The 24,199-nt window shown below is 39.3% G+C and overlaps 1 protein-coding gene across 6 annotated transcripts in view; it reads left to right on the top strand.

The window, feature by feature from the left end:
* The first annotated feature begins 6,246 nt into the window (after positions 1-6,246).
* Positions 6,247-24,199, top strand: part of synrg (synergin, gamma) — a 42,440-nt gene continuing 24,487 nt past the window's right edge. For 2 of the 6 annotated variants that reach the window (XM_022196793.2, XM_051957725.1), the window contains exons 1-12: positions 6,247-6,322; positions 11,034-11,074; positions 12,101-12,240; positions 12,699-12,826; positions 14,325-14,430; positions 14,541-14,652; positions 16,065-16,478; positions 18,667-18,945; positions 20,115-20,195; positions 20,345-20,541; positions 22,230-22,475; positions 22,558-22,697. In XM_022196793.2, the coding sequence (XP_022052485.2) occupies positions 6,288-6,322; positions 11,034-11,074; positions 12,101-12,240; positions 12,699-12,826; positions 14,325-14,430; positions 14,541-14,652; positions 16,065-16,478; positions 18,667-18,945; positions 20,115-20,195; positions 20,345-20,541; positions 22,230-22,475; positions 22,558-22,697 (1,919 nt within the window). In that variant the 5' untranslated portion in view covers positions 6,247-6,287. The remainder of the gene's footprint in view (positions 6,323-11,033; positions 11,075-12,100; positions 12,241-12,698; positions 12,827-14,324; positions 14,431-14,540; positions 14,653-16,064; positions 16,479-18,666; positions 18,946-20,114; positions 20,196-20,344; positions 20,542-22,229; positions 22,476-22,557; positions 22,698-24,199) is intronic. The other 4 variants (XM_022196794.2, XM_051957728.1, XM_051957726.1 and 1 more) reach the window with 3 other exon arrangements.

Here is a 24,199-nt window from a genome sequence, read left to right as displayed (position 1 = left end):
GTCTGTTGTGTTTAGATTTTCTTTGCTTTTTCTACTGTTAGCCGACAATTTCAGCTGTTTATTCGTATATTTACTTCCACCATTTATTCATTTTTTTTTAGCACTACTTAACTATTTTGATCATTAATGCACCCCTTGCTTACTGCTTATGCGTTACTTTCATGAACTGTTTAGTTTTCTGTTCGGGTCCAGCCAGTTTTTCTTTATTAAACTGTAATTAGTCGACCAAATCTTGCCACATCAACCCTGGTGGTTAATCACTGCTTTACTGGATATTACGCACAAATATGCTGCAATTTGTTAAAGCTTAGTCACCTTAATATGCTGCTAGTTTACCAGTTCCAGTGCACACAGTATCATATTGTCAGATCCTAAAAAAAAAAACGGTTGTTGGTTCAACTTAAATGGATTGCTTCAACTGGTAACACACAGTTGAATTAAGTTTATCCAAATTAAGTAAACAAGTAAATTTTATTTAAGTTAGATTCTCTTAAATTATTTGATTCCTGTCAAACAGGTATAATTTTTAAGCAAGGTCAACTTGAAGTTTTTCACCGTACATATTTGCATTCCACAAAAATAAACTGTGATTTCATTACTTGTCCTACTGTTCTGTCTTTGTCTATACTCTGTAATCCTACCTGAAGAAAGTGACTTTTAAGTTGCAGCAAAAAATTTGGAATAAATATAGCCAGCTGGCGTACACTGTTAAACGAGCAGCAACTGTCATTTTTGCACTTTCATTGAAATTAGAATAATAGTTTAAAGGGACACAGCAACAATTCTAACTGATAGACTACACCAAAGTAAAGTGCAAATACCAAAGCAGAAAGACAGCAGTACTTTACTTCAGCTGCAGCTCAAGTAGAATATGTTGGGCATTAAATATCCTTATTTGAATAATAACCAGAAACCAAAGCTGTCAAATTATGTCAGAAGGTAAGAAAATATGATTCTCAGGTATCTCAAAATTGTATTTAAGTGCAGAACTAAATGCATTTACTGATACTTCACTGTGGAATACTGGAAGAAAACACCTTAAGAAGAGAAAATTTGCTAAAATCAATTTTTTCGGGACAAATTAAGGGGACTTTAATAACTAACAAAACAAAAAGCTGTTCAAATGCATCAGATTTGAGCTGCTGCAGGACCTCAGACTGGATAAATCAAACACAGATATTAAGAGCCTCCCACATGCTTGATGTCTGATCTAATTACCCATTAAAGACCCTGTTTAATATTTAAATGTTTAGAGGAAACTCACTTAGTCACTGTGCACGACAACGTGACAGAATGAAGCATCTGAAAACAGAATATTAGAGCCACATGTGCTGGAAAATCCCAATTTTTTACTTTCCAGAGTCTCATAAATTGACTCTATTTGCATCTGAGGCTGTGAGTCTGCAGAAGTCTGTGGTTCAGAGGAATCCTGACAGATTGATGTTGTCATGCTGATGCTGTCAGCGGCCCGATGCTGGACTGTTAATGATTTATGGGGAGTGGTGGGATGCCCAGAATGGAACCTGGGTTAATGTTCACATTTTCCCGCTGGACCACCTCTCTGGGGGCTGCCCACATCCACATCCACATCCAGGGGACTGACTGACTGACTGACTGACTGACTGACTGACTGACTGACTGGGCCGGCCTCCAGCTAAACTCAGAGAACACAGCAGGGAGGAGGCCAGAGAAGAGGAGGAGACGAGAGACTGACGAGGCCTAATCGTCTTTTTAATGGGTCTCAATGGATGCAATAAAAGCAGCAGAACATAATTTAAACTGTTGTAATGGGCTGACATAAACCAAAATCTTAATTATTATTGCTAATTCTCTTGGATGTTTCAGCAACACTGCACAGAACGATGCACGTGTGCAGATTTATTTATTTTAAGCAACCGTGTGCTTGAATCTCAATTTAAAACAAGCACATATGAGTATAAAAGTTTTAATTTTAATCCTTTTATCAAGGCTGTTATCACTATTTATTGCAGAAGGAACAAACTGATTATTAACTGAGCTGGGAATGTCCTTAAACATGTCTGGAGGGCATCTTTTACTAAATTTAAAGCTCCAACGGAGACATGAGCAGAAGTTAGAAGAAATATAAGATTTTACAAATACTAAAGTTGTGAGTCAAAGTCTTTGAATGCATTTATTGTTATGTGGATGTTTTATATTTTGTTCACCTAGACAATGGTTAAGCTGTATTTTCTCTAAATACCATAAAACAACGTAAATGTCCAAACATTGTTTCAAATTCTCATGTTCATTTTATCAAGACAAAACCTTTTTTTTCTTAGAATATTAAATCTCATGTCATTGTATGCACTCATTGTCTCAAGTTTTGACATTTTCTGGTTAAACTTTTGTCTAAGTTCAATCACTTGTCTTTAGTTTTTTTTAGTGGACAGTTATATTTCCTGTAAGGTTTACCTTGCTGGGTAAACAGCTTATGAGCAAAAAGTAATTTTATTGCTGTTAAATTTAAAAATAGTAAATTCTAGAAATGAGAGAGTCTTGTATCTAACAATGCGTATTTTGTGTATAGCTATTTAAACTTGTCTATAAAATTCTCAAATTTAAAGATCAAATACAGGACATGACCGTCTTTATTTATGCAGTTTTTGTTGGTCTAAGAGCAGTAAATAAATGTAGCCATAGTGAGTCTGAACTAGCTGAAAAAGCCTGTAAAGTTTCTTTTATATTTAAGTTTGTAATTGCAGAATATAAACATCAAACAGGATAGATAGATAGATAGATAGATAGATAATTTACAATACATACTACAGCAATAAGGTGCCCAAAATATAGTTTTTTTAGAGAAATGTGCAAAAAAATTTGCAAAATACAAAAAAGATGAATGAATACTTTTGCCTCACTAATAAACCGCATTATATAACTGAAAAACTAGATTCCTCGTGCGTTTCTTAAGCAGATTTCTCTCAGTTGATTGTCACTCTGAGGCCTAAACGGCTCCTCTGTCATGTATATGGACTCTGAATCATTGGCGCTGAATAGAGCTGAGGTAGGAAAGGTTGAGGGCAGCCCAGGTGATGGATAGCAGCGGGGCTTGTCATCCGCTGCCTTACACTACGCTCATTAAGCTGTAAATCTTTCACAACAACACCCACAGGGACAATGCCACAGAGGCCTTTCCTTGTTGCTCCACCTTGTCATCGGTGCAACAATGAAACTGAATCACTTTGTCAGGTCAGACAATGGCCTCGGTACTTCAAGCAGCCAGTAAAAATGTTGGACAAGACATTAGTGGATGGATGCAGGTGTTGAGGTGAAATATAGTGAATGATATCGATTCCAAAACAGACTTTTATGATGCAAATCACAGAGAGATGTCTGATGATGCATTTGAAAAATAGCAAAGAGGATAAAAATGCATACAAGAAATGAATAAGCTTAAATTTTGGATCCTAAAATACATGAATAAAACAGTTATGATAACAAATCTACTACTGTGCTGTTTTTGTTTGTTTTTTTTTTTACCAAAGAATATACAGAATATTTATCATTATAAAGCATATAAATGATGCCACTTTGTAAAAGTTTAGGCGACTGACACAAAAATACTGAATGCATCAGAGTAAATTATAGAAAAATATCATTAAAATATATTTGATATAGTGCACAGCAATAGATTATTGGAATATTGGGGTTTAAAATGACCACATAAGCCTCACATATTTTCAATAATACACACAGAACTGTAAAAAAAAAAGTTTTTAGATATCTGTAAGTTAGACATTTTGTTAAAAAACATACATTACTTGGCGATTGCCTTCTTATATAGCATCATCTGTCCATCAGTTCCTATTATGGTTCCTCTAGAAGTCATTCATGTATTAGCAGTAAAACGCTCAAAATTCAAGATAACAAATAAGATGTAGGTGGATGCCTGATTAATTCCTCCACAGAGCTCATATTTCACCTTATTTCACCTGCGATAAGTTTAGATGAGACACCTCAACGCTAAATGCAAAATAGAGCCTGGTGTCCTTAATCACTGTTGGTGGTCTGGACACAAAATTAAAAACTTTAGGTGGAGATGCGACATTAATAGAAGAAAAACTGGATTCTGTGCTCAGATTGAGCCCATTGTCTATTTTACTGAGAAAACCAGACACATTTATCAGTTGTGAAGACCAACACCTTCTTAACTGTTAAGCACAGAGAGGAAACACTTTCAAATTCTGTCTTTCTGTGCAAGAAAATGTGTCTTCCTGACTGCATCACAGATACAGAAGCATGTCTATCAAACAAAGGCAGAACACATGTCCCTCCTCTACTTTATCCTCCACTACACTCAATAAATATGTGACCGGTTTTGAATCTCTAAAGTGCTATACATTGTTTCCATCTTGGTCAATGACCTGATGTAATCGGGGACTATTTACTTTATTTTACCTTTTATCTTCTGGTTTTCATTTGAGTCTGTTTGTGTATTTATGTACAATATGCTACTTTCCAATGTTTCAGCTATCATTACTTTCACACTGTGTCCAGCTAACTGCCTCTGATATATCAATAATGTGTCTTTTTGTTTCTTTCGTTACTATTTTGTGTTCATGTTTGCAAAAAGCTGTAATTCTCCATTTTATATATTGTAGGAAAATCTGCAAAAATAATACTACTTTAAATGAGCAAGCTGGATACGATATTTTAAGGAGGAAATCTGTGACATTTTCCTCTGACATTTAATTTACTGACTCACTGACAAACAAGGCTCTCAAATACTCCTGTAGTTACTAAAAGACATAAACTACATGACCCCTGCCTAACTGCATAAAGATTTTAAGTCCCCAGGCAGTGTTTTAGATTCGGAATGAACAGAACCTCAACAAAGATGAACACTGACATCTGCTGGTAGAAATGTGTACTGCAGCGAGCAGGAAGCTGATGCTGGGAATTTGCTGCCCTTTTGGTTTACCTCTCAGGTTGACCTTTCCTTTGTTCATCTTCTTCTTCTTGTTGTTTTAATTCTTGTTTACTTGTTGTTCTTGTTCTTCGTCTAATTGCTTTTGGGACTAAAACAACAAAAGCACGGGCCCTCTTTTTTCTAAGCCTGGACTGAGAGTTTTTACCAGCAACTAAACTCCGGTCTAAAGGATTTCAGTGCAGTACTGGGTGGTTTTCAACACAAAGAAAGCAGTCAGTCCATGTGAACATTTACCAGTAATCAATACACTTATATATTGTATTCTGTGGCCACTGAAGAGTATAACTCAGCCATTTCTGTAATAGTGTGTTTCCCGTGTTGAGTGTTCGATTTGTTAGTAATCTTGTGAGTTACAAATAGCAAACTGGTAATTGCTGAATTGTTTACTTGAGTGAATAATGAGTTGCAAATGTCCAGGTGGGATAATTAAAGGGTGTGGATAATTCAACTATTCTTTGGGTTGCACATTAGTTGACAAGGATTTAATGATTCAAGGTTCTTTGTTGTCATGCCAGCGCACGTATTCACATGAGGTGGCAGGAAATTAGTACCGGTTGTAAGTGAAATAATTCAGTAAACTAAGGGAAATCACAAGCGATACTGTACAAACAATACATGTGTACTACAATTCTATGAGATAGATGTCTATTTGGCCAAGTGGCCTGTATTGCACATGTAAAAAAGTGTGATAACACCAGCAACACTTCTGATTCACAGGTAAAAGGATTGAGCAGAAGTCTTAATGTGCCGACTTGCTGAGGTTAATTGATGATTCTGAATTGTCCGTAGATGTGAATGTGAGTATGTTTGTTTGTATGTATGTATCTATGTAAAAAATAATAGTAAAAAGAATTATAAGTATATACAGATATTTACACATATGAAAAGAATATATAAACACAGTGGTGCAAAAATGATAATTGCTACAGTGATAATACAGTGCAAAAAGCAGAGATTTAGGATTAACCAGTATATAGATAATGGATTGATAGACATATTACATGGCGTAAACAGCTTTCGGGTATGAAGACAGAAAAAATATACTTTATCAGGGTTAATTTAAAAAAAATTGTTCTGGACATTTCTGGAAAAGGTTTTAATATGTTTCTACTGCTGCAACTAGATGAGCGGTTTTAGATCAGGACTGCATTATAAATTAATTTGATACAAACTGAAAGGAAAGGAAGGAGAGACACTCCTTACTTTAACCCAAATAAAGCGCTCTGTCCAGAAGTGCACAGCTGTCTGCTCCTGACAGTCGGAACCCAGGGCTTCTTCTCCTTCCACCACCGTCACCGCTGACGTCATCCTCCTACTAGTGACTGCTGTTATCAAGATGGCGCTGCGGCCAGGATCTGGGGGAGGCAGCAGGTATTTTAGCCTTTTAAAATTCACTCTGTCGGCACAATAATAATTTGTTCCTCAAACACTGGCCTCTGACAGCCGCTCTGCCTCACATTTAGCCGCCGGCAGCACCGCGAACATCGCGGCAGAGGCTGCTTTTGTTGTCGAGGCTGGCTGATGAGATGAGATGGCTGGTTGTCAGGTGTCACGGCTAACGTTAGGTTACTGGGGAAGCTAACGCTAGCTAGCCCTTTCTGCCTCTGTCTGCCCAGGCTCGGAGAGGAGCAAAAATAACAACACAGTGGTCACATTTGAACTAATATCACATGACATGTCTTCTGTAACAGTTATTATGCTTGGTGTTTACAATATAAAGCGATACAACGCGTTATTTATTGAAGAAATGGCCATTACTTTCTTGTAGCATCGGTAGTTAAATAGCTAGCACCTGTGTAGACAGGCCTGTGGATGGATCTGATTGTGTGAATATGTGGCCTTTTCAGCTTTGTTTTTCTCAACATTTTGCTATCTATTATTCATTACGTTAAAATTCTGTCAAATATGTCTAAACACAAATCAGACTTGATATTAATTTACGCAATAGAGCTGCTAAATTAGTTCGAATTTTCTCCTTGTACAGACCAGCTGCAAAAATTTGGACGTTTCAACCCCTCTTCAGGATTCAGATTGCTCTGTCTTATATTTAATACATAATTCTTTCCTGAGTCACATAATCGGGTCTGTCACATATGTATACTCCAGTAAGTAGTTGTAACTGTTTAGGAGATGTCCAGGTATCTTATTAAAGCAGTATAATGATCTGCAGGTCTGCAGAGGAGATGAAAAGGCCCTCCTCATGATTTTTTCATTAGAGGAGCTGGAGTAGCATGAATAATAAATATGATCCTGGCTACAAGCATCTCGACTAGCCAGGTGATACTGATCCGACAGGTGAAACCAAAGCCCTCAAGACTGTAAATGAGTTTGGACAGTAGGAAAAAACACTGCCAGTGCTACCTTGTCAGTGCACTTAAGGCCTCACTGTTATTCGTTGGTCGACATTTGCAATGTAAATTAAGTAGTACTATTGGATTGCATTGGATTTGGTATTCTCATTCAAAGATTTTCAAGAAAACTTATTGCTTGTGACAGAATATGCTTTGCTTTAACTTTGGGTGTGATGTCTGTTAAAATGTGTTTCCATATTTGCATCTATTTGCTGTCCCAATTCTCCCATTGCAGTCTCACTTGGAAAAGTGTTGGATAGTCTCAGTGCAGTGTGTGTGTGCCTGCCAAACATGATAATTCAGCAATAATAAAGGAAACTGCACCTGTACACCAGAGTGCAAAGCCAGGAGGTGGAGCAGTAGTGCAGCAAACACAACCTACTTGAGAGTCACAGTAACCTTTGGAGGTGTTTTAGCTCTTACAGAAATCGTATGAGATGGTGAATAATGTTCAGTGTGTCAGTGATTGGATTTCTGAGTGGAGATGTGACAGAAAATGCATGAAATTTAGGTGATGATGGCTCCATGCAGATTCTTTGTCACCAGGTCATGTGATTACAACTTTGGTCAGACTTTTGACCTCATGAGCGTCCCATTGGAATAACTGTACTTGCCAAAAAAGCATTATTATAAGTGTGTGGGTGTGTTTTGTTAGAGCTTTTTGCTAGTTGGAGCTATAACTACAAATATAATCTGCTTTGTCAACCTTTTTCAAGACTTAAGGACTGTCTATGGCAGCTTTGTTGATGTTTATGTCTGCAGTCATGTTCACTGATGAATACACTGATATTTGTTGGCAGAACAGGAGTGTTTTGATTCAGTGGCTGTGGTTCTCTTTTACAGTAAATGCCCAAATTGATAAAAAGGTTAAAATAACTGCTGGTTACTGGACAAACATCAGAAGCTAAATAAGTTATTGTATGGTGTTTAAAACTCCACGTTAATCTTGTTTCTAATAAACATGAACCTCTCAGGTATTCTTTGGTTCTGTTTGTTCAGTCGTCTGGTTAAATTGCTTGTTTTGTTCAACAAACAGTCCAAAACCCAAAAGCACTCATTGTTGTCAAATACCCAGCAAATGTTTTGACATTCTGCTTGAAAAAAAGAGCTTGTAAATGACTGCCTTGTGATCGACTATCAACTACGGTACTCATTAGGTGCAAAAATAGTAATGACAGCTTCTCCCTACATGTTTTTTTCTGGATCGATAATTAAAGATGTTCAGTTTAGAGTTAATTAAAACTGAGAAAAACAAATATTTACTTAATTTAAATAACTGTATATAAAAAGCTTAGAATCTTTGGCTTCTTTTGCTTGATAAATGCCTCAAACGAGAAATAAGTAATCAATCAGGTTATCCACTGTGTCTTAAATCAGTTGTAAACTTGTCATTTAATCACCTGATTGTTTCAGCTCTAAATGAGATGCCCTGTTAAACTGTACGGCACAGAAATAGCAGCTTCACTGACAGTATTTCCTCTTAGAGTCAGTGGTGATGGCACTGACTGAATCCTGCCTTCAGTCTCCCAGCGGTTCAAAACAGTTTGATGATAGCTGCTGGATGATTACCGGCTTTTTACAAGGCACTGGCCTGTCTGGTGTCTGCAGCTGCTATTGCTGCTTATCTCCAGTGTTAATCTGCTGGGCCATGACCTGTTATTTGCTGCAGGATGGTGGGCAGCAGTGCTGTGGCACTCCTATAAAAGCCTTTTAAGCTGCAAATCTTGCAGAGAGCAGATGTGAGAGTCAGAAAGCCCCCCCAAAAGTCAAGCATCATCACTGACGCTTATGCCAGTCGTATTATATCGGCACTGTGTGAGTGGCAACCTTGGCTTCTTGCTTGTAGGTTAAATGATTTTAGATTATGACGTGCCCTGGCAATTTCATCAATATTTCCCTCTATTGCTCTCCAGGCATCTTTTATTAGAAGTCTTAATCTTTTTGCCTCCAGCAGTACTTATAAGTTATCATCAATATGATGTACACGTGCCACATTTTGCTAAATGGCTAGTTTTTAATCAGCAAACCCAAGGTATGAGACATGACAATGAAGGACAGGGCAATAGTGCATCAAAGCCTTATTTTGTGGTGGAGTTGCTGTACTCTCTCTTGAAGCGTAGTCCCTCTTCTTACTGTATTTAACCCTGCACTGGCTTGTTTTTGGCCATTTGGGGGCAGTGGAAACAATCTATAAACAAAAAATTGCCATGTTATCAACTTGTAAAATTATACTAAAAAAAAACAGTTGCTTCATTGCACATCCAGCAAGCATGCAGGAACAAATTTTGAAGTTTGTGTGCATGTGATGAAATGTGTGTTTGCCTGCTCCTGAGGAAAAATGTTCATCATTTAGTTGCTGACTGTGTGTCAAATATAATGTAGTGTGTGGACTTGCTGCTGTTTGATTTTGTACTGTTTGTTAGACAGGAAGAGCAAATTGTAACGTTCACTTTTGGTTAGAATGACTGAACAATTAGTTAATATTGAAAGGTTGTTATTTGCAGTCTTTGTTTTATTCAGTACAAGCTAAAAAACGTTTCTGTCGCAGGGATTTGATCGTTGTATTAGTACATGCCGGGGCTGTCTGACATTGAGCTCCCTGAAGCCATTCTGTTAGTGCAGTCAGATTTGGCTCTAAAGTTATCATAGTGTAGCTCACCTGTTGCATTTGTGATGATGACATTCAACTAGGAGACTGACTCTGCCTTCTGTTTGTCTCTGCATCATCACTGCCAGCCTGAAGAACCGAGTTGTAATAACGTATTTGACAAATAGCTGTAGGCCTGTGTGGGTTGGCTCAGGCGAGGGAGAAACTTGGCCGACTTGCTCAGACTTCCTCTGATTATTCCTTAAAGGCCTGTTTCTCCGCACAGACCAAGTGACGGAGTCCAAGTCGCCTGCAGGAACTGAACTACAGCGTGGCCGACTGCAGTGTTTTCTCACCCTCCTGTTTGTCCATTGCGAATGTTGCTGCAGTGTTTGTTCATTTCAGAGGATCAGTATCCAGAAATTCACCTTGAGCCTGGTGTTACAATAAGCCTCAACTGCTGTGAGTTTGTGGAACAAAGCCTGGCTTGTTTGTTGATCTCACCAACAGCAAACTTATACTGGATCTGTTTTTGCTTTTACTTGACAGCTTTCCGTAAAATCTTGTATTAACACATCAACACATGACAGCAGTGAGATGCAGATACAATGCAGTCAGACTCAGCTACTCAAGAACTGAATACAAGTCATTTTCAAGTGGTTGTAAAGGCATAATGAATAGCAAACAAGACTTTTATTTTTAATTCAGCTGTGTCATCGCAGATTAATGCACTTAATACAAGATGTAATAAAATCTAACTGAAGAACCATTTCAAGTTGCAAAAGCTGCGCTGATTTTGTATAAAGGGAACCTCTAAAAATCATTTGTAGGCAGACAAACACAGATTCACATCTAATTTTCACTTTTCCACCTCATGCATTGGTGTTTTACTGATGGATGTTAAAAGCCTTGCTTTTAGAGGCATTATTACAGCTAAATAACAACAAGAGCAACAATCATCTGCCACTATTTCATGTGCAGTGGCAGTGCAAAAAGCAAAATTATTCAAGTAGTGACGGCTCCATTGATGTGTGCTGCAGCAGACATGATGGTATTTCTCTACTGTATTTCACACCATGAGTTTCTTTGCTTTAGCCATGGTTTGAATTTCATTATCTGTGATTTTCTTCTTTTTCTCTTTTAGTTTTATGTATCCTGTCGGAGGGGGTTTGGGACCGCCACAAGGTGAGTTACTCTGCAGTCAATATTACCAGTTAATTCTCCACCACAGTTCTTTTTCTAAATGTATTTAAATGGGTTTGCTTTCAGAAGATAACAAAAAGCCTATTTTTTCTGAATTTCAATGTGCTCTGTGATATAGAATATTGCATTTTGGAGCATGCTCTCAGTATATTGAGAATAAAACTGCTTTTGTTAGAGAAATATCACTGAAAACCTGAAAACCTTTCAATTTAAATGAAACTACATTTTCTAAAACTGGTTTCCTATTAAAAAAGTTTGGGTGTACAGCATGCACTTTAACTGCAGGTAATGTGTAGATGTCTGTGTTTCTGCTGTGCTCCTTGTTAGTCCTTCCTCTTGCCATTTAAGATCACCATAGGCCATTAGACATGTCAGCTAGCAGTGAGGATTCAGCTCATACCTTTGCTACTCGTACCCAGCACCGTGCAATGCAGGCCTCTGCTGGGCATGCTCTCACATTCAAGCTGTTGACTTTGCAGTAACAGTACTGATAAACCATTCATGCACTACTGGGACAGTCATCTCTTAGGGGTCATTACATGCTCCCGTTAGCAGTGTCATTTTAGTCAGACAAATTAGAATGTGAGCAGCCTCCTAAACAAGCTATTTATTCAGCCCAGTTGAGCCCTAACATGGTGAATCATCTGGAGTCTCCAGTAGGAGCTGGCTGCTCAGCTCTGGTTGTCAGCTTACACAGCATCTGTGAAAATAAACACACACATTTCCAGTTTTCTTCCCCTCTCTGCTCTTGCTTTGCTCCAATCTGTCACAGTAGTCACCAGAAAAACAGATTTGGTTGTTGCTCAGCCTGTGTCTTTTTGCGGCTGTCCAGGAAATTGATTTGCAATACTGAATCATGTCCAGACTCTGGAGCCCTTTTTTCAAACTCTAGACTTGTATTAACTTTGCCTCAGTGACTTACTGTTATGCTTCAGATAATAATTGTATACACCATTCTTTGCCATGTCTACTGCATATGATATCATATGTTTGTGTGCGTTTCTGCAGGCATGGTCCCCATGCAGCAACAGCAGCAGCAGCAGCAACAGCAGGGCTTCCCTATGGTTCCAGTCATGCAGCCCAACATGCAGGGCATGATGGGAATGAACTTTGGAGGACAGATGCCCCCGGGTGCCATTCCTATGCAGGTGAATTTGTTTATCTATATTGAGTTTGATGCTGTGCTTAATTCTGCGTTTGCATGTGTTTTGTGAAGTGAAATTAATAGTTCCCTCAGGGGGGTTTGTCATCTGCATTTGTAGTGTTTTTAACAAACTTACTAATGTGGCTTCCACTGATGAATACATAATACCGAAACACTGCTGTATTGATTTAGCCGATTTCATTCATGTGGAAACCTGGATTTAGAGCTCCTCTTTACCCTATTTGCTTCCAAATGAATCTCCTCACAAACAGTTTTAGACATTGGCACATTACCAGGAATTTATTGCTGCTTGTGATCTTTAACAATACTTCAGTCCATTAATGCCGTTGTGCTTTCCTTCGGTGATGGCATTTAATATCAAGCAACAGGAGTGTGACAGTTAGAATGTTGATAAGATTTCTGAGCTTCTTGTCTTGTTGTGTTTTATTTGGGGGTTTTCAGGGCGGCATGGCGATTGGCATGCAGACCCCTGGGATGCAGTTCCTGGGTCAACCACAGTTCATGGGTATGAGACCTGCTGGACCCCAGTACACTGCAGACATGCAGAAACAAATGGCCGAGGAGCACCAGTAAGACATTTTTTACACTAATGCCATACTTTGTATTTGTGTGTGTGGACTGTGTTTGTGTAAGCATGAATGCTCATATCTGCATATGTCTGGACTGAAAACAACTGCGTTTTATCAATACTAGTATCATGGCTCTAGGGGCGGCAGCATTGGTCGGCTGGCTCACTGCTTTGGTCTGAACTGAAATTTCTCAGCAGTTACTGGATGAGTTGGTGTTTACATACAGTATTCTGCACAATCTGATTCTTATCCATGACATTGTCCCATCAGGAGGTGTCTGATTATACCAAGATTTATTCTGCAGCATTTGGAACCCAAACTTCACCAACAAGAATAAATAATCCTGTAACGGATAATTTGATCTCCACGGGAAGAGTTTATGCCCGATTCTCATACATGTTAAAACACTAAGTTTCTCCAGGACGCTTGAACAAATATCTGCACTGCACACAGGCGTAACTAGAACCACTTACGCTGTTTAAAGACAAATTGTGGTCACACCAAATGTCAATTTCATTGTTTGTGTGTCCTATGTGGAAATTCATTGATAAACAAAAGCTATTCATGACTTTTTCTTTTTTTTAATTTGCACGTTAGGTTTAGTACGTCAATTTTTGCAGCATTTCACATATATTTGTGTTCCCATCAGGATTCATTGTAATCAGTTTGATTAACTTTGTACCATCAGGTCATAGTTTTAATTCGTCCAATACTTTGTGGCCAAACATCTGTAAAACTAATGACATTCCCAGCAGACTCAGCTCTGCGGTATTTAGTGTTCATAAGCAAACATGAACATGCTAATTTAAGGTGGTAAACATGACCCATCATTTACCTCCAAGCACCGCTGTGCCTCAGTACAGCCTCCCAGGCCTGCTAGTGTCACTTTAGGTCTTGTTAAATAATTTCCAGGACAAAAATTTTACCAAGACATTTATCACTTTAAATTCTGGGACTGTTGCTCTTGGGTTACTGCTGATTTGCTAACTCGATCCTTTTCTAGTCCTTGGATTTTATAGTTTCTCCATCTCACTTTTAAGAATTTTTCATATAGATGTCTGTGTAGGTTCTCATTCATCCATGTCATGGTTATCCAAAGTTGTTTAAATCAATCTACTGGAAGTCCAGTGGATTGATTTAAACAACTTTGGATAATTTTTCATATAGACTTTGTCAGCCATCTTATTTATTCCTGTTTATTATATTTATAGAAAATTGCAATTATTAGCTGGAAAAAACATCAGTGTAGGATTTTAGTCATGTGTATTTAATTATGTTAATCAAGAGATAACTAGCAGGATTCTATTTTTAAAGTCTGACAAAAAGACATAATTTATCAAATTAATATATGCAATAAATAGTCTGCGTCTCCACCTGTTAGTTATTTTATAAAGTGATCCATGCAGCATGTTCTCCCTTACTTCTAGAAAGAATAGAGAAACAATAATATATATTATACTGGCTCTCCATGTGATTCTGTACTCTTCTTGTCCTTTAGAAAACGCCTGGAGCAGCAGCAGAAGATGCTGGAGGAGGACAGGAAAAGAAGACAATTTGAGGAGCAGAAACAGAAGCTGAGGCTGCTCAGCAGCGTCAAACCCAAGGTGAGTCTCTGTGCTCATCTTGTTTATTTTCCTGTTTTCCTGGCATGCCCACCGCTCATCCTTGTTGCCCTCTGGGCTCTTGATACTCAGTTCTGTTGTTCTGCACTCAGACAGGGGAGAAGAGCCGTGACGACGCCTTGGAGGCAATCAAAGGCAACCTGGACGGCTTCAGCAGAGATGCAAAGATGCACCCGACTCCATCATCACAAACCAAGAAGCCAGGTACTTCCACCTTATAAAGCTTTACTTGTAATTGCAGCCATCTTTCCTGTTGTGCTTCTCTATAGTTGATAGCGATCCATCTGAGAATAATAACTGGATTAGAGGCAGGTTAGTGTGATAACTGCCCAGCTGGCAGCCAGGCGAGCCAAAATTGAGGATTTTCTGTTGGCATATATAATATGCAACACAGATCTTTTATCACATTGTTTTTGTGGTCTCTACCTTCATCTGTAAATCATTATCACTTTTTAATTTTAATTATTTTATTTATTGTGTCATTACATTGTTTGTGAACTTCAGTGTTCACTTTCTTAACTTTATGGTGTCTTAACACCAGAAAAAAGCTCCTCTCAAAACAAGGAAAAAATAACTTATTTCAAGGAACTTTTACCTTGAAAATAAGTGAAAAAAATCTGCCAATAGAACAAGTGAAAAATGGCTTGGTAAGATTTCTTGAAATAAGATATGATATTTAAATTATTGAGATCTTACAATTAGCTAGGAAAAGTTATTTTAAGCTGTATTTTACCTGGATTGTCAAGCTTAGGTGTTTGAAAATAAGCCAGACATGCTTAAAATATGATAATTTTTCACTCAAAAACAGATTTTTGCTTTCATGTAACCTCCTAATTTGAGATATATTAACCTTATTTTGAGTTTTCTTGTAAAATTAAACTCAAAACAAGATCATTTCAAGATTGTTTGACTTAACAAGATATTTAAGATGCGTTGTTTTAAAACAAATCCCTCCATCTTACTGAAATGTCACTTGTTAAGTGAATTTATCTTAAATCAAGTGGGATGAGACATTTTGACTAAAAATAAGACAGATAGACTTGGTAAGATTTTGAGTTTTTGCAGTGAAATGTTTAGATTTCTTCACTTACCTTCTTCCTGTGTGTTTCAGAAAGTTGTAGGCATGGATTTAACAACCATACACTGACATGATGACATGGAGCAGGCAGTGGTTCCCAGTTGATGAACTTTATTTTGAAGCAGTGTTAAGTTTCAAATTCTTATTTTAACTTTCAAACCTTTTAAATTGTTTAGTTTTGATTTCAATTGTGTAACTTCTGCGTCTTTCCTTTCTCTTCTCAAGACCCCTCAGATTCATTATTTTATCCAGTTTGGGAACCTCTGCCTTCGAGTCGTTATTATAGCACTGACATTTGTACAAACGTTGCAGTTTTGAAAATTGATAAACAGTATTACAGTTAAATAGCATTTTATACAATCTGAATACTAAACACTGTTTGTCAGGTTTTACTCAAATCTGCAGCTCCACAATTTCTGGTCTGGTCTTGCACAAAGTAGTTGTTATCTCACTCTTGCAATGTGCAGCCCTTAATTCATTCTCCATTGTAGTGTGTGTCATGTGTTGTGCCATCATCATTATTTCTTCATTTTTGCAGACTCATCGCCATCACACCCGTCTGTCACCACTCACTCCCTCCCCCCAGCTTTGTCCGAGGATAATGATGAGTTTAGTGACTTTCAGGGGCCTGTAGATGCCCCTGCCTCCTTCCCTGAACCCTCCTCCTCCTCCACTTCTTCCACCTTGGGCCTCTCCTCTCAGGCCCACGCCCAGCCTTCATCTTCTTCCCCCAAGACAGGTTTCTCTGCGGACGATGACGAGTTTAGTGACTTTGTTCAGGGGCCTGTAAATGCTTTCAATTCCTCCAGCTTCCACCTGTCCTCTCAAGCACAAGTCCAACCGTTACCCCCTTCCTCACATTCCCTCCCCGAGTCCCTCCCTGCCTTTGTGTCCATTCCCACTGCCACCCAACACTCTGCTGTCAACACCAGCTCTCAATCTACATTTCAAGGTAACTCTTCACTTGCTTTGTTGACGCCTCCCCTCCCATCCCCATAATTTATGCTCAGCTATTTCCCTTTAGTCTGGAGGATCTTTCACATATAGTGCAGCTTCTTTCTTCTTTTTTCTGTTGATCCTGAGTGTTTTTTAGCTGTTACCACCAGATTTTGGGTTGGTCTTGGCCTGCGTTTTAGTGTGAGAGCATGTAGCCAGCACAGCATATGGCCTCGTTACATTTAAAGCTACCACACACTATGAACTAGAAACAAATGGATGCACAGTAAACAACCCAATTTACTTAAAAGAGAGAATGCCTCACGGTAAGTTCAGCTCTTGTAGTAGTTGAATTCCACTGCCGGTAATGAACCTGTTTATGGTTTGTGCACTGATAGAGAACTGTCACTGTCATGTGTCATTTGCCGTGTTATCTCTGGGATGAGCAGCTGCTCTGTGACAGCTTCTAGACTGAGTGACAAGACAGAGAGATCACCTTCTGTTCAGAGAAATGCAACAGCTAGCCCTCTGTCCACTGCCATTCCCAATCCTCTGAGACATTTCTGACCTAGTTGTTTAACATCTGGAATAAGCAGATTAAATGGCTGATGGATGAATTGCCTGATAGAAGAGAGACCTGAGCAATTATTGTGGTAGTTTTGTTTTAATATTCTGATACTGTAGAATCAAAAAACTGGTTGCATAGGAAACTTGGAATGTTTAGTTGATGTCTGTGCAGGCAACCGTGTAAAAAGACATCACATATAGTGTGGGAAATACATACTTTGTGACATTAAACCTAAATATAAACAGCAGACTTAATACAAACACGGTAATGGAGAAATTCTCTAAGACTGTTGCAAGTTTTATGAGTTTAGGGGAATGTTTACTGAGACTACAAATGTGATTTTCATAAAATAACCCTCAGCTGCTTAAGCCAGAAGTAAAGAAAGTTTGACCAAAGGAGGCCATGTATTAGCACCACAAGGGGAAGGCTCTAGATGAGGAAATATTAGGTCCATTGCAGGGTGTTGTCAGTTCAGCAAAAAGGTCTGTGACTGAGTCGGTCAGTGCGTGTGGGAGCTTTTTGGTTAAACTCCTAATCTAATTCAAGCCACTTAAGCAGCCCCTGTGGAGTTTTCTTGTAAATAAACAAAAGGTCCATGTTGATTCAGTTTTACTCACCAAAGTTTGTTGTGTGTGTCTCCAACAAAGTGCATCTTCCTCTTTAACCCCTTAAGCTTCAGTGTACCGCCGGCGGTACACCTACTAATTTGCATAGGAATTTCAAGAATGTCCGACGGCTGCAAACACGATTATACAAACACTATACACCGATGGAAAGCTTAGATTCTCATGAATCCGCCGGTATAAACCACTTTCAGATGTGATTACCACAGCGGGTGAGAAAAACACATTTGTCCGACAAAAACAAATATTCATCCATCCGTTCTCTATACACGGCTTCAAAGCACACAGCGCGACTCACATTTCCGGGTTCATTATTACACACAGAAAAAAAGATTCCACAAAAAACGGCCATAATCCAACCTTTTACATCCAGATGACACAAGCCAGTAAACTATTTTATCCAAAACATGTCCTGAAGTCGGTATAAAATCCCCGAATCGGTCATTTTCAAGGAAATGCACCTCGCGATGCCCGTCCAATATTCCCTGTATTTTTCGTAATTTTTTTTATTTAAAAATAGAATATTAGCGATTTTTTGTACTGAAAACGACTGGAATTGACTGAAGCTTAAAGGGTTAAACATGTGCAAAACCCTATTTTTTATACTTTAAATCCAGTATTGTTTATATCCATGTTTACGAGCTTGCAGTCTTTTTGTCCCCTACTTTTGTTGGAGTGTTGCAAGATACCTTAGCATGTTACTGCATCCTGTTGTTAGGTGGAATAGTGTATTTTCCAATGTGCATGTGCATCTTCATCCTTGATATAAAACAGGCAGGAACTTCTTCGCAGAATTACAGCTCCATAGGGTTACTAGAGGTCTAAATCATCACTGGAGGCCTTTAAAAATTGCTACCGTCTGCTTTAATCATGTCACACATATCTCACCCTTATAAACTTACTCAAATTTCATCTGACACATGCCGCTTTACTGCACGTAATGTCCAAGTGCGTTACGTCTGGACTGTAGCCAGTATGTGTTAAAGAAGCTTGTTCCTCGTTCACCCCTCTAGGCCCGACCCTGGAAGAGAAGCTGTTCTCCTCATGCGATCTTACTGCTGATAAGATGGCCCAAGTTAGCTTTAAGTCCAAGCAGAGTTTGGCTGAAATGACTCCCCGAGTTAAAGTTTCAGCCCAGTTTCAACCCAGCACAAAAGCGAGGAACTGGGCTGCTGCCCCTGAGGACTTGAGTTCTGCCTTCACCGCAGAAAATCCACCCGAGGCCCCGGTGTCAGCACCCACCCACCCCTCACCGGCTACTGGCTCGTCTCCTCAAACCAGTAGTGAAAGCGGTGAGAGAAGTGCCTGTTCATTGGACTTCACCGCTTCTTCTCTCCCTCGCTTCACTGCAGCATTAACACACAATCAAGGCCGTAGTTTTCTTTCTGTCCTCAAGAAATATTTTCATTCTTTTTAATCCTGACAAAATAATTCTGTACATCCTGCAGAAGCTTCATCTACTCTTTCTTATTGCTTCAGAATTGATTTACACCAGATTGTGGACTGGGAATCTTAATATTCAAGCTGACATTTTCTTCACTGCTGAGATAATTAAGGAGTTGTGGTGCCTTTGAGGTGCCCTTCTTGGTGTCTTTCCATCTTTTCTAAGTCTCTGCTCTTATTTCTGCCTGCTTTATACCTCCGTCTTGTTAGTGGGGCCTTCTCATGTTGGTGCGCTCTTCACACATTGTGGAAATGGACTGTGTCTGTCAAGGTCCTTGGGTAATACCTGCTGGCTAAATAAGCTGCCGTCTGTTCTCTCACTGTGTAACACCCTCTCAGAGAACGACCTCTGGCGCATGCTGACTGCTTTGGTTTAACAGGGATGCGCATGGATTGGCAGGTGCCACTGGGGCCCAACATAATCCAAGGCTGTTTGTGCATGCTACTCTGCCCCTCCTTTGTGCTGTTATTTGTTTGTCTGTGTCCGTGTCCTCGATGTCATCGAGGGAAATATAGTGGCTCGTCATGGAGACCAGGGAGATTTGTAATAAGATTCATATAACTGCCCAAGACTGATGGGAGTATTATGTGCAAAGTGGCTGCCTGAGTAAACACATGCCTCTGAGTGTTAGCAGCTCAAAATGAGCCATACCATTTTACTGAAATGTTTTCTGCTCTATTTTCAGAAAATAATAATTAGGTCAATGTCAGTAGTTAAATTAGATTTTTAGATATTTTTCTGACAAGGCAGTCTACTCTCTCCCACCTCCTTGAAGCTGGAAATGGCTCAGACTGATTTATAGGCGTCTGATGTGGCAGGCGCTTGTGATTCAGTGCAGGGGAGCATTACATCTGCACTGAGCCTTCCAGACATCAGGTGTATGATTTTGTGGAGTTTGATACAAGCAGGGCTCAGCTGCCAAGAGACTTGGCAAATCATATGCCTGGACAAGACTTTTGCTGTAGCACCTAACTCGGTATGTGCGTGTTTGTGTGTGCGCGTGTGTGCTTGTGACAGCAGGTGTTGGCGTGTACCCACAACAAGAGCACATCCAGTCCATGCTGCCAGCATGGGTTTACAATGACAGCCTTGTCCCAGGTAAACATTTACTCATGAATACACCTCGTGTAACTTTTCTGATTATCATATTTGACATTCGTGTGTATTTTCTTTAATGAAAATGACACTACACTATTGATTTTTAGTTTAACAGCCTACACAAATGTTTTTTGTTTTTCTTTCCACAGAAATGTTCAAGAAGGTTCTTGAATTCACCATGACACCGGCAGGGATAGACACAGCCAAACTCTACCCAATATTAATGTCATCAGGTCTTCCCAGGGAAGCACTGGGGCAGATCTGGGCGTCAGCCAACCGCACAACACCTGGCATGCTGACCAAGGAGGAGCTTTACACTGTACTTGCACTAATTGGTGTGGCACAGGTAAACACTGGAGTCAAAACAAATTATCTACTTAGAACGACTTCACTAATCATCCCCAATGGTTTCCTCAGAGCCTTGCCGTAAACTCCACACTGAAATTAGACAAGCTTAGCTAGAAACAGGGAAAAAGAAGCAGCGCTGTGAATCAGCCCACAGCTTGTGAAGCGTTGTAAGCCCAATATATGGCTGAGTCCCCATCAGCCGAGTTTGGCAGGAGACTTCTTATCATCCTCAGCCTGGGCCTGTCACCACCACCCCTGGGAGGATGCAAATCTGCAGGCAGCTCACGAAACACTGCATGCCGCTGCTTTCATGCGAGGAATAATAAGACACCTTTGGAGATGTAAATCTTCACGAGCCTTAAAACACAAGCAAAACAAGGTGCATTCTCTTGTGAGGGGAAAAAGTTTCAGTCTGCGGGTGACATCTGTTCAAAAAGAACTTGACTGTGTTGAATAATTCATGTGTAAACATCAGTCTCTTTTTCCAGTTCAGTGAATACATAATGGCATCAAATTAAATCGGTTCAGAGTGGCCACTGTGCCCCGACGCCTCTCATGATTTAACTGATCAACCCAAACACAATGGAAGAACTTTAATAAATTAATAAATTACGAATCATTAAAGGTACGTCTTCAAGTATAGACTGTTGTTATTCTATATTTTCTCATTGTCAAAAAAAAACAACCTTGATAAGACCCAAACTGACGGCATGTTATTCTCTCTGTCAGTGCTTGTTGACTTCGCCTTGTCTGTGCCTCTTAGCCCAGAGCAAATTTTTTTCCCTGCTACGATCTTAAATCTTTCAAATCCAAATATGTAGCTTAATTTTTTGAATGCTATGTCACAGCTGTGCACTGTAGTTGTTGACAAACATTATTCATACAGCAGCTGTTCGGGGCAGTTTTGAATACGTTTGCTGAATACCATTTCCAGCAGAAGGACATGTGCTGTAGCTTATTAGTTTGTTTTCAGTTTTGGTAGGACATTTTAGGGTTTAGTAGGTTATTTTGACTTTTTTAACTTTAGTTTTTTTCCCCTCTTAATTTTAACATAAAATAGTAAATGCCATTGGATGGATCCTTTAACCCTCTGAACCCCAAGCATCTTGTTTTGCTCTTGTTACATTTTTGCTTATGAAGGGTTAATTTTTCACTGCAATATAAAATTCTGCACCTCGATAGAAACAGCATAACCATGACTGGAAGTATAATACATTCTGGTGCTATAAAACATAAAAGAAGATTTTAAAAAAACCTTTTTGTTGCACAAAAATGTAAAAAACTTGTGAGCAACATGTTCCAACATTTGTCCAAGTTCTACCAAAATCTACATGCTATAGATATTTTGCTACTTAACTATTCAATTTATTTCCGTATTTGTCTGCTATTTGCTCTGAGTAAACACAGCCTGCAATTCAGCTGAATAGTCCTTGAATTTTGTTATGTGACATTTGAGTCTGCAGTGGTTTCTCGGTTTTGCTGGGAAGCTGAGATTTTTTGTTATTTTTCACCCCAAAACTGAAATGCATAAGTTGAACTGTCAGAAAGCTGAAAATCCTGTTTTTTTTTTTCTTGTTTTTGTAGTTTCGGTCACTAATGATAGATGCAATTTAAATGATTCTTTTTTCCTTTTTCTTTTGATTTTGGAGTTCAGAGACTTCAAACAATTCCCTTCCTTCCTTTCAGAGTGGCCTCCCAGCAATGAATGTGGAAATCCTCGGTCAGTTTCCGTCTCCACCTGTGCCCAGCCTGCCCGCCCTGGCTATGGCCATGGCCCCCGTCATGCCCCAGCACCAGCAGCCCATGATGACCCAGCCACCAGTCTCCATGGCCATACCCACACCAGCACCACCAGTCATGGCCATGGCACCCGCAGCACCGGCTCCACCACCCACAAACACAAATTTCATTGCCAGTTTCCCTCCTGCACAGGTAACAACCAAAATCTCAGTTTTCTTATTTCCTGTAGCTGGTGATATCGCACATTTTGCTCACAAAAATGATGCTCATGTAGGCGACCAAAGCTGATGACGACGACTTCCAGGACTTCCAGGAGGCTCCAAAGCCAGGAGCAGGAGACCAGGCCTTCACTGAGTTCCAAGGGGAGTCGGGAGGAAGTTTCCCCACCACCATTGCACCTCAGCACCAAAACAGGTAGGGAATTAACAGTGTCTCAAAAGCAGATATGACCCTGATGCTGAGTTAACCTTACAAGAAAGTATTTCTGGTGATCTCATTATTTCTGTCTCCTTTTGAACTCTGACTACATCTATTTTTCTGAAGACTTCATGTAAATGTTTGCAGAGATCGGTGTCGAATATCCAGTCGTGGATGGTTATTTATAGCCGAGTTAGTCTGCATAATCCTTGTCTGTCTTACAGTCATGCACACTGTCTTAATATCTTGTAATAACCTCCTCAGAATAGCAATGAGTTTGGGTCATCTCTTAATGAATTCATTTCAGTGGACAGTAGATAAGCTCATTTCTTTATATTACTTTCCAAGCCATTGTGGTGAGACTGCGCTTTCAGTGAGAGGAGGCTGAAAGGCAATTATCTGCTGAAAGACAAAGAGAAAGCAGAACGAAAGTATCTCACATCTAAGTGGCATAGGCGTTTTATAATTCTCTCCTATTTCTGTCCTGAGAACATACACTCCTGACTGTTTCAGCAATGTAACAAGAATTCCCCATAGTCTGAGATTGCTGTCTAATTAAATGAGAGGCTGAAAAGCTCATTCTGGGATACCAGCTCGAATTGGCAGCCATAGCTTACTGTCAGATGTTTTGAAGAATAAGGGCTTTGAGGAGACAAATATCGGCAAACAGTTTTAACAGTTTTCTTCAATGCGTGCTTCTATTATGCAGTCAGATGAAGGGGTGTTATGGTCATCGCATTACATTTACTTTAGCCTCATAAAAAAACCGCATTCACTTCAAGAAGAGGATTAATGTGAAGACTGATGTCCAAGGAGCCAATGAGCCTTGCTTAACACAAACACTCCAAATGTGGGTAAACTGCTAGCCAGGCTCCGTCCGTAGTTAGCAAAATCTGCCTACTGCATCTTTAAAGCTCACTAACTAACTAGTTGGTTCAAAAAACTAAAAGGTAGTAACATTTTTTTTTAATTGAGTTGATCTTTTTCTAGACTGGGGCCATCGACTGTCTAGAGTCTGAAGTGGTTGCCAGGCAACATAACCCACGTAAAATGATGTTTTTTACCCATTGAACAAATGAGATATAACAAGTTGATAAGTGAGTGTTATAGGTGCTGAAAGTTACATTTGTTATAACGCTTGTTTTCGATTTTTGTGTTAAGCTACACTCGCTGCCTATTGACTTTATCGCCATATTTAACAGACTGCTCTGAAATTAGGATCTTTCTGCATAACTACCTCTACACTACAAAGTAAATAAGTGTTTCCCAAAATGTCAAATGTCTCCTTGAAATTCAGCTTATTTTGAGGGAAAGCACAGGTTGCACCTAAGATAAATTGGAAAATGTCTGTGTAGATTCTCATTGATTCAGGTCATGGTATCCAAAGTTGTTTAAATCAATCCACTGGACTTTAAGAAAGTTCCTTGAAGACGTTTCACCTCTCATCCAAGAGGCTTCTTCAGTTCTGGTGGTGGTTGGTGTTGCCTCAGCTTTTAAAC

This window comes from Acanthochromis polyacanthus, chromosome 13 (genome assembly GCF_021347895.1).
Source record: "Acanthochromis polyacanthus isolate Apoly-LR-REF ecotype Palm Island chromosome 13, KAUST_Apoly_ChrSc, whole genome shotgun sequence".
Classification (NCBI taxonomy): domain Eukaryota; kingdom Metazoa; phylum Chordata; class Actinopteri; family Pomacentridae; genus Acanthochromis; species Acanthochromis polyacanthus.
This window is presented reverse-complemented; position numbering and strand designations above follow the sequence as displayed.